Genomic DNA, 11,744 nt, shown 5'->3' with positions numbered 1-11,744 from the left:
ACACACATATATATGTATATAGATATACTGTATATATATATATATATATATATATATATATATATATATATATATATATATATATATATATATATTACATATATACATACATCCATACATACATACATACATATATATGTATATATATATATATATATATATATATATATATATATATATATATATTATACATATATATATACATACATATATATATATATATATATATATATATATATATATATATATATTATACATATATATACATACATCCATACATACATACATACATACATGTATATGTATATATATATATATATATATATATATATATATATATATATATATATATATATATATATATATATATTTATATATGTGTGTGTGTATGTGGCCATAACACTAGCCTGATGAAATAAAGGTTCTATGTTCTCTTTCCGATCTGACATGTTTCGTTAAAACGAATTGCTCTTCTGTTAAACTAACATTAGATTATTTATCCGGTAGTTAGGAGACTGTTATGGTTAGCAACCAGGTTATTGAAGCCTTTAGAGATTGTAACCTCATCCTGATTATTTATATGTCACATGTCATACACGACAAGATGAAAGTAAGGGAATTAGCACCATGCAATTGTAAACGAAATTGACCGACAATATAAATGAAATGGAAAACTGAATTTTCGTAATAAGCAAGATAATTCACGAGATTTAAGATAGATCTTTAGTAAGTACTGATAAATTATAATAATGCGATAGTAAGCAATATTTACCGTGGAAAAGAAGTAGAGAAGTAACAAGTAAATTGTTAATAGTGAATTGATAAAAAGAATTATAAGATATAAGATCAGCAATAACATCAAATATATAAGTCATATACACATACAAACTAATAACCAAGCATTTGCAACAAGTATGAACTTCTTAAGTTTCATCGATTCAGCCATCAGATTACGAATATCAATCCACAATCTGGTCACATCGGGAATAAAACTTCTCGAACACTGTGTGGTATTGAGCCTCAAAGTGGAAAACGTAAGACTGTTAGAAAGAACTACTTACCGAGTACTGCGCACTGGATGGTACAGTCTGTGAAGGTCTGAATGCAAAGAATGGTCAAAATAAGGTCTATGTCAAGTTATAATAGTAGATATCGAATGAATTTTCTTTCTAAAATAAATAGTTTTTAGAAGCATTATACAAATTCTTAAAAATGTTGAATTTGTCTAATGTCTGGATTCCAATTTTGTTGAGATATATCCATATACGAATATTTTTAAAGTGAGAAATCAGATATCTGTAAATGAAAATAATAGAATTGAGGGAGATGCATTTGAAAACTACAATGAAAATATCGAAGAACAACAGTGAATTAAAAATCTAAAAAAAAATCTTCTATTTCAGCACCATGTTATTTGACATATGGTGTCTGTTTTCTTCACTTTAGTGTGAGTGCCTTGAGCCAAAGGAACTTTTTCCCTATTAAGTTGTAATTTGTAAAATGGATGAAGCCGATATTGTGTTTCACCAAAAGATATCTAACGGTTACCAAAAAACGCGGAAGTCTTTAGAAGAAACGCCTTATGAATATTAAATTGATATAAATATTTCTATTGAAACTCATAAGGAACTATAGGTTTGAGCTCTCAAGTGAAACAACATGAATGCCTTTTTAATGAATGGCCAACAGTTCTTTAAGGAACCAGAAAAAAATCAACATGAATTCCAGTCTTCTGGAAGCATTGTAATCGTTATAGACGCTTTCTGAGCAATGATCTGGCAGTAATTACAGTCTTTTCGAAGCTTTATAAAAGTAATCTCAGCGTCATTAATCTATTTAAAGATTCAATAGGATCACTATAATATCCACAACAGGAATCAGTTCCCAGAGACTTGAAGTTAATTCATTAATAAAGAACAAACATAGCCTTTTCTTTGAGACCCAGTAAAGACTCGGCACAGCTTCTCCTAAAGCAAATCCTGAAGAGATAACAATAAATATTAAAAAGGGTATAAAATCGTAAGAAAATAGTAAAAGGATAGTTGGAAGTGGGGAGGGGGATCATAGATAGGAAAGGCAACAGGTAGAGTTTACAAATATGGTTATCGACTCGTAGATTTGAATGAGTGCAAACATGCCTTGTTTACGCATCACGTGCTGACTCGGCAATTTTTCCCCTGGCGTTCTGTCCCCTCGTATTAAAAGGTGAAGAAGATGTCTCAACACCCAATTGAGGCAGTAATGAGTAATAATGGGGTATTCACCTCTTGGGTTCGTCCCAAAAGCTATATTGATGTAGTTTGCAAAGACTGTCATTTAGACTTTTGTTGTCCTCAATTGTGTCATCGCGCAGGGTTTTTTCTCTCGTACGCCCTTTTCATTCGATTCATTTGCATTGTTCTGTTATTTCTGCTGACTAACCCACCTTTTCGTAACCATCCAATTGAAGAATTTCGGTTTGGTTGCAAGGCGCACATCATCATTACTCTTATCCAAAGCTGCCTAGACAAGTTCATGTTCATCACCTTGACCAATGTTAATTTCAAAGAAGAGCACACGTATAAATACATTTATTTTTCAATGAAAGTAAGTAGAGGGTGGGCACGAGAAGAGTAGAGCTTTCAGGTTATGTGATGTTTTCGGTTTTCAGCTCTTTTCTTGGCCCTAGCCGAGACTGGTATTGGGTCGACTGGTGGGGTGGGATGTCGGTATTAAACCACGGATATTTTTACTCTGATCGATGTGCTGTACTGCCGAGCTAAAACACTCATATACATACATACATACATACATACATACATACATACATACATACATATATATATATATATATATATATATATATATATATATATATATATATATATATATATATATATATATATATATATATATATATATATATATATATATATATGTCGAGAAACATGCCAAGTGCCATTTTTAAAAAGTGTCAGAAATCGCGATTGAAAATTGCCAATTACTCGGTAAATATAATAGCTAGGAGTTTCATATTTGTTATGAATATAAAATTTGCTACTATTTATAACAAATATGAAACTCCTAGCTATTATATTTACTGCGTAATTCGAGATTAAAAATTGGCAAATTTTAATCGCGATTTCTGACACTTTAAAAATGGCACTTGGCATGTTTCTCGACTGAAAGACTCATATATATATATATATATATATATATATATATATATATATATATATATATATATATATATATATATATATATATATATATATATATATATTTACGTGTATGTATGGTATATGCATAAACAATAACAATTTTATTCTATTTTGATAAATTATATCAATATCATTCTTTATATTACTTTCTTCACGTTTCTCTTACTTTATTGTTATTATTATTGTTATTAGCACTATTTTCACTGAAAATAACCGAATTCTTCGTCAATTACAAAGGCTGATTTAGCCCATAAGGTTTTACTTACGAGTTTAAAATTGTTATGAATGATTCTCTGTTGGGGACAAGAAAAGGCAATTTTATAAGTAATGATACGGAAGCGGGTGATTTTGATGCTGAAGAAATAGTGATCATAACACTGTTACTTGCAGAAGCACATTAAAGCGACAGAATTTCTAAAGCACGAATAACACTGGCAATCGTGAATCATTTTGTATCGGCATTCTCTCTCTCTCTCTCTCTCTCTCTCTCTCTCTCTCTCTCTCTCTCTCTCTCTCTCTCTCTCTCTCTCTCTCTCTCTCTCTCTCTCATATTTATGTATGTATGTGTGTATATATAAATTATATATATATATATATATATATATATATGTGTGTGTGTGTGTGTGTGTGTGTGTGTGTGTGTATGTATAATTCATTTCTTTATTTTTTCAACATTAAGCCATTTCATATAAAAGGGGGTTGCACCATGTACACACACATATATATATATATATATATATATATATATATATATATATATATATATATATATATATATATATATATATATATAATAAAATATAATACATATATATGCTAGTGTAAGTTTAAATTGTCATTTAATTCTGTCATTTAAAAGCAATCAAGTCGCCATCCTTAGGCTTTCCAATCTGTAAGAAAGTAATTCTTCGGTAATAGAGAGTTTTTGACTTAGTAGATATACTGTGTAATTCTGCAATATAATCATATTTAAAAAAGGTTACAGAAGACATAGATTCCAGAAAATTAAAAGTATCAAACCAATTTAAAGAAGTGTGAAGTATAACTGACTTTTCCCATGCTAATTTAACTCGCAAGGAAGACATGTAAGAATATGAATATAGTGATAGTGATAGATAGTTAAAGATATGAAATGAAAATGGGATGGAATGCATTCTAATTGGCTTGATTAAGATTTTACCTTGCACATTTTATATATCTTTTTCAGTGTTGCTGTACTAAATTCAACAGTCTAAAATACTGGAATTATAATGTTGAATCATCTATCCAGAAGAACTTTAAGGTAAATATAATGATAATTGGTCTATTAGGAGATTATGTCCGATTTTTGAAAAAGCCGTTAAGAAAGTATTATACTGCCAATAAATATATACGTATATGTGCAAGTTTGTATGGATAAATATATACATATATATGTGCATGTTTATATGCAAATATCCATCCGTATGTACACAGTATACACACACATATACAGTATATATATATATATATATATATATATATATATATACACACAGTATATACTGCATACACACACACACACACACACACACATATATATATATATATATATATATATATATATATATATACATACAGTATATACATATATATATATATATATATATATATATATATATAGATAGATAGATAGATAGATAGATAGATAGATAGATAGATAGATAGATAGATAGATAGATATATACACACGCATGCGCATGTTTCTTTATATCCGAATGTGTAATGTGTACTTGTGCGTGTCGCCAATGTTATCACCTAATTTAAGCGATTGTGGAAGTCGCTGTGCCGGAATCTATTTCATATAGATTATTATCATTATTAGCTAAGTTTCAACATTAGTTGGAAAAGCAGAATACTATAAGCTCAAGCGCTCCCCAGATAGAGAAATTAATTTTACACATCTTATATGTAAGAAAGTTTCTTCGTTGTATACAAGATATTTCAGTTGAAAATATTAGGTTATTTATGGTAACTAATTATTTGTTAGAAATATCTTCGTTGATGTTCCAGCAATTGAATTTATTCCTTTATTCATTTATTTGATTGTTTTTTTAGATTTATGTCAAGTGAATTCATAGGGCAGTAATACTTAAATGGTATTTTATCTGTTATGCAAGAGGCAATTTCTTCCTATTCCTAAAAATAATATGAGAATGAAGTAAAAAGAAAAAGATGATTAGTAAGTTAGTTATCTAAGCAATTGATAGAAAAGAGAAAAGAGGGAGATGAAAGTTGTATGGCAGGAAAGGTATTAATAAAAGTGGCAAATGAATAAACATATATGGAAAATATAAAGTAAAATCATTATTCTTCATCAGTGGGTTCTTGGAAAATACAAGATAGCTCTCGTATTCATAGATTAAGCCTCTTTTGCATCATCTAATTAAAGAAATCAACTCAGTAGGTTTTTATTTCCGTTTTTATATTAAAAAGATATGCTCTTGAGGTCATAGGATATATCAGTTTTCTTAAATAAAAAGAATAATATACCGTGTCATCCTTTTAGTTCTATTTATATATATATATATATATATATATATATATATATATATATATATATATATATATATATATATATATATATATATATATATATATATGTATATATATATAATATATATATATATATATATATATATATATATATATATATATATATATATATGTATATATATATAATATATATATATATATATATATATATATATATATATATATATATATATATATATATATATATAAAACCGTAAATCATCTGCGGGGTCAGAAACTGACCTTTCAAAAGACCCCTTAGGAGAGGTCACATCCACATCCTCATAGAAATGTATATCACAAGAAAAATCAGATGAAAAGTATACATATATGTATTATCAAGTGAACCAACACATTTCGCAATTTATGTCTTACCGATAATAGCTATCGAAACGCCCTACTCTTCTAGAGGGAGGAAATAAAAAAAAGAAAAATGATATCCGAAGGGGTTATCGTATCTTGGAGCATGGCCTTTATGTATAAATTATTACGTTTATTATGCTTCGGAGCAGCGGCCCTTCAGATGTCACGGGAGCTTTCACTCCGTTTTCTACTCTGCTTTCCCGAGTGAAGAAGAAGAAAAAAATATTTTCTCCATCTGTTATTTCAATGTTTTAGGACTTTTTATTATTTACTGTGTTGTGTTAGTGTATGTTTTTCATCTTATTTATTCGAGTTTTATACCATTCAATTGTATTTATAATCATTATTATTTTTTGTCAAAGGTCTTCATATCTCGCAATTGAATTTCCATTTATTAGTGTTTCTATATACAGAATTATTCTTTCTCTAAGCCTTCGTGTTTAGATTATCGTTTCGTTAATTTTAACATTAACCTTTTATCTTACTTTTATTTTCCTTAATCTCACGTGTTTTTCCATAGGCTATGTGGATTTTAAGAATATTTTATCGAAGATCCAATATATTAATAGGATTCTAACCGTATCTATATCGTTTATAACAGGACATAGTAGTTTTAATCTGTTAATAGCTTTTTGGCATATCTGAAATTTTCAAACGTTTTCTGCGACCTACGAATTTGCAAAATTTATGTTAGTTCAGTTTTGTAAAATTAGTATGACGTTTATGCAATTTGGTTTGGTAAAACTCAAAATAAATTATCTGCTGTTCATTTTGGTTAAATCCATATGATTGCTGTGATTTAATTTGTTTGGTCTCATAGAATTCACCGCAATTCAGAATTGTAGAATAAATAGTATATTCACTGACATTAATTTTGGCAAAACACGTAAAATTTACTGGAATTAAGTACAGTAAAACATAAAAGCAGATCATCTGTAATTCAGTTTAGTAAACTCATCATATTTTTTGTAACTCATTTTGATAAAACTCATATCAGATTGACCTTATATCAGTATGGTAAAGCTTATATTTCGATAATTCAATTTGGTAAATATTTTACGGTCGTAATGTATTTACAATATGATGACCAAACGTAGTGATATGGAAGAGTAGGCCTGCGTTTCATGGAAACACTATCCAGTATTGTTTATTTGTCATCATTTTCAACTTAAAACCCATGCATTTGTGAATGAACCCAAGAGGTTATATACACTTTTAACCCAAGTACAACCTTATTATGAATCACTGAATGATTACTTTCATAAAAACTAATTATTACTCACCAAAAGTGGTTCAAGTTTCATAAGTCATAATATTTATAATCATATTCAAGCCTCATTCGATTTGTTATAATCACAATAAGTATAATTACCATGGAATCCAATTCAGGTTTTGTTGAATACATGTTTCGTATTTGTACAAATCTACCTGATACAATCAAATATTCCCTATGAGAATCGTTATACCTTTTTTGTTATTATTATTATTAATATAATTTATGTACCAATTTTCTTTTCGTTCTCCTTGCATGCTTTACCTCTTATTATTATTATTATTATCATTATTATTTATTATTATTATTTCGAGTATCTCACCATATCAATCAAAGTACCGACTGACAGCATAGATTCTGAGCAGCGTAAGAGTGGAACAGGGTCGTTGTTTCGGAAAGTTAATCCCGATTGATGACTTTTCTTTACAATTGAGTAAAACAACGTTACGTATGTCCAGACCTGTTCTTCTTTGTCCTTCACCAGACCCTATTTTTCCATTCTTCAAAAGAACAGGGTTTTTCTCCAGTTCTTCGTCAAATTCATCCTCTTTCTTGAGTGTTTCATCAGATGATTCGTTTGGCTTTACTTATTCTTGATATTATTCCTTATTCTTTGGTCTTATTCTTGATATTATTCCTTATTCTTTGGTCCTTATTGAAACACGCCATTGTTCTTTAGTTTTTCATGAAACCAGTTCTTTTGCTTGGATTCTTTGTTAGATCAGTATCTATTCTTCAGTGCTTCATCAAACTCTATTCCAATGATAATTTACCATTCGTACTGCAGAAAATCCCATGACTCAAATACTATTAAGTTTCATTTTAATTTTGTCAAAAGATGGATTCATATGGTTGAAGTATGTGCTATTATAATAAGAATGCCTCAAATTTCAATAGATAGAAATGCTTTCAAGATAATTATTGAACTCTTTACTTTTGCAACAACGTCTTTCAAGTTTATTTTGGCAACAACGTCTTCAAGTTTACCTTTCAAAATTATATTTTTTTGTGCTCGTCCGATATCTTTATACTGATTCATTGTCCTATAATTTAATAATGACACTCCCATCCATTTAAATGAGATGGAAAAATAGTCATCCTCAAATTATTATGAATGCTTTGAAGCCAGTATTCAAATTGTTACTAAAACATCCCCAATTAATAAATTAAAACTTACAAATTCAGAGTACGGATGTTCGGACATTAGAGATGTTTTAGGAAATTCAGTCAGTCGTGTAGCCTAAGCCTCCTATTTTCACAAAGATTTTGTTATGTATATATATATATATATATATATATATATATATATATATATATATATATATATATATATAATATATATATATATATATATATATATATATATATATATATATATATATATATATATATATTATACAATGAGGCCTAATTTGAGACATACTTTTCCAATCTGACATGTACTATAGTTGCAGGAATTTCAATATTCCATGTTTCAATTTCAGTAAAAGTGAAAATTAACCTCTGGAAACATTTGCGTATATTACAATGTGTCATCCATTTGTAATTATCTTTTGTTATGCATTCGCATAAAGTAACATTTTTACACGATCTGATTATTTTTTTTGCATCCAAAATGCAAATAGATTTTTCATCCATATGCAAATTATTTTTTTCCTTATGTAAACAGTTCTGTTTAGCATCTAGATGAAAATTAATAATTTTTTACTAAATAGAAAATAACTTTTTCGATTAGTTCTTACAAATAAAGAGGGTGAATTGAAACCCCATTTCTTAAGGTTTGATTCTTATAATATAAATTGTTAAGAATTGACAAAACAATGCTTTCTTATATAAAAATTTGCATTAGATTTTTATGTACATAAATATTTCACTGAAATAAATGACAGCCTCTTATCACATTGTTAAAAGAATACATGATATCCTTTTAATAATCACTTAAATGTACTACTGTACATGTTGTTAATAGTTAACATACTATCAATAAATATGATGATAAAATTAAATTAACAATTATATACATATAAATAGATAAAAATGCTATGAATTGCTTTATATAGATTTGTATGAAATTTGTAAATCGGAGGTATTTTGTGCAGATATAATACTGACTAATAACAAGCATTTAACAAAGGCATGATAACAAGAACAATAACAAAGATTTTCTTTTCTATATAAACAATTTCTTAGGGAAAACTTACACAAAAATACACCTTTTGCCAAACGCTCATTTGAAATTGAGCAAATGCATCAATGACGTAAATCAGTGCAATTTAATGAATGATTACTGAATTCATGAAGAATTTTGAGATCCGTGACATTCTGTTGGGGAGAATTACATGATAAGAATAATCGGCATAAATGTATTTTTGCGATGGTTTCCCCTACCTGGGCGACGAAGCCGTGCCTCCTACAGCCACACTTTCCGCGTCAGCCCTTCTGAGAAGCTCCGCCAGCGCCGTGATGTAGGTCTGCGCCATTTGCAACGTTTCGAACTTGGAGAGCTTTCTGTCGTTTCCTAAGGCAGGGACCACCTCGCGGAGTTTCTCGAAGGCGTCGTTGAGGCCGTTCATTCTTCTTCTTTCACGAGCGTTGGCGGCCAGCCGCCTTTTACGAAGGACCTCGTTCCCAACTACCTTAGGAGGCCTCCGTCGAATTCTCAGGGGTTTATAGTGCGTGACCAAAGATGGCGGATTCTCCGGCGGTATAAAGTGTTCCTGCTGGTGTCCATTTTCACCATCAGGGTTATTGCAGTGGGGACCAGCCCAATTGTTGACTGAAGGTGCACTGGTGCCTGCATACGAGTAAGCTGCAGTTAAGCTGCTTAAGTCTGTGGTTGCTGGATATGCTGCTTGATAATACTCTAAATTAGGATAAGCCTCCGATACTAAGTCTTTGTTAGCGTCGCGATCACCTGGTTGCATTCGGGGTGGCATCTCTGAATTCGGGGAGCATTCTGAGGTTAGGTCATCGGGGGTCGAGCTGTGATAACCGTCACTACTACCGTCAATGCAGCTTTGCAAGAGGTCTCTCGTCTGGGCGAGAGAACCCACAGTGTTTGGCAACATGGATGCGGAGTTATTTCCATCGAGACTAGAAGGGAGGAGGGATCCTGGATCTCCATTTTCTGGGTTATAGTTGAACTCACCCAGATTGAAATACTGTTGCGATATTCCTCTATCAGGCCAGTAATCACTCGTATGAACGGACATTTTTCTCAGTATGTTTACACTTCACAAGAACGAAGAGCTGATCTGAGATATCCCAGTACGTATCACAAACACGAGTTCATGCTATTCTCTATACCAATAATAAACCCAAAAAGCACGTGTCATGGAAGGTCACTGACTAAATAATAATAACAGTAACAAGACACAAAAAAAGGAGGAAAAAAAGTGGGTTCCGCTAGTTATCCTGACAGATGTTGAAGGGATGTCCTTGGCATTGGCTTCTGCATTCTGCTTAGTCACAGGAGGGGTCAACACTCCCTGTGGGCGTGTTGTCAGTTGACGGGCCACCCAAGGTCAGTGTCAGAGTTAAACGGGAAGCCACTTCCTCTGCCTGTTATTGCACAAGACTACAGAGGTAACTCGAGTACAGTCACGGTCATACTGGCGCTAGTTCACTGAAACCGCCACAAACGCCGCACTTTCTATATCGTGAGTTCGCGACTACGTAATTTCCCACTGGGACGAGTTCCCTCAACTTTCTGGTCACTCTCTCTTGTCCGCCGAAGTTCACTGCAATGGACAGGGTAGTTTTCTCCTCTATTATACACTGCCACTATCAACTACCTCCTGACGACTATCGTAGCCGTCTACGAGCGACGAAGGCTCTCTTTTGCTTGATGGCCCTGCTGAGACGCGATCTCAGTGTCAAACAACCAACCCGTGCGCGCACGAGAGAGGGAGACTGCTGACTAGCGGTCTCCTCCGTGAGTGATCTACTGTGTACTACCAGCGACCACCATCTTCACGACGCTGCTCCAAATTCACGACAAACCTTTACGGGGTTTCCGTTGATAAGTTTTCGTTTGGTTAATCTCGGTTTCATTTCGTAACAATGGATAATGACAGACATTCCATCGACGGGAAAACGTGTGTAAGTCATTTAATAAACACACAGTCAAGTCTAACCACATCCGCGAAAGCAGAACTTGAAGCACAGTCTGGAAAAACGAAGACCGGACCAAAAAGAACCGGGACGAAAGTATCTGGGAAAAAATCTTACCTGGACACGGAAGTCGCGGTCTTCGTTACGGTCACGTGACTTCGTTGCGACCAATCACCGTCGGTCTTTGAGTTACACTCCGTAGAAAGAAGACGAAGGGATATTCTAATGTGATTGGAAGAGAT

General features: G+C 31.5%; 1 protein-coding gene across 1 annotated transcript; it reads right to left on the bottom strand.

The window, feature by feature from the left end:
- Positions 1-9,724: 9,724 nt before the first annotated feature.
- On the bottom strand, positions 9,725-11,311 carry LOC137630133 (uncharacterized). Its single transcript, XM_068361593.1, has one exon. It carries the CDS (start codon positions 10,599-10,601, stop codon positions 9,774-9,776), a length of 828 nt encoding a protein of 275 aa, XP_068217694.1. The 5' UTR covers positions 10,602-11,311; the 3' UTR covers positions 9,725-9,773.
- Positions 11,312-11,744: the final 433 nt, after the last annotated feature.

The sequence above is a fragment of the Palaemon carinicauda genome, chromosome 38 (genome assembly GCF_036898095.1).
Source record: "Palaemon carinicauda isolate YSFRI2023 chromosome 38, ASM3689809v2, whole genome shotgun sequence".
NCBI lineage: Eukaryota > Metazoa > Arthropoda > Malacostraca > Decapoda > Palaemonidae > Palaemon > Palaemon carinicauda.
This window is presented reverse-complemented; position numbering and strand designations above follow the sequence as displayed.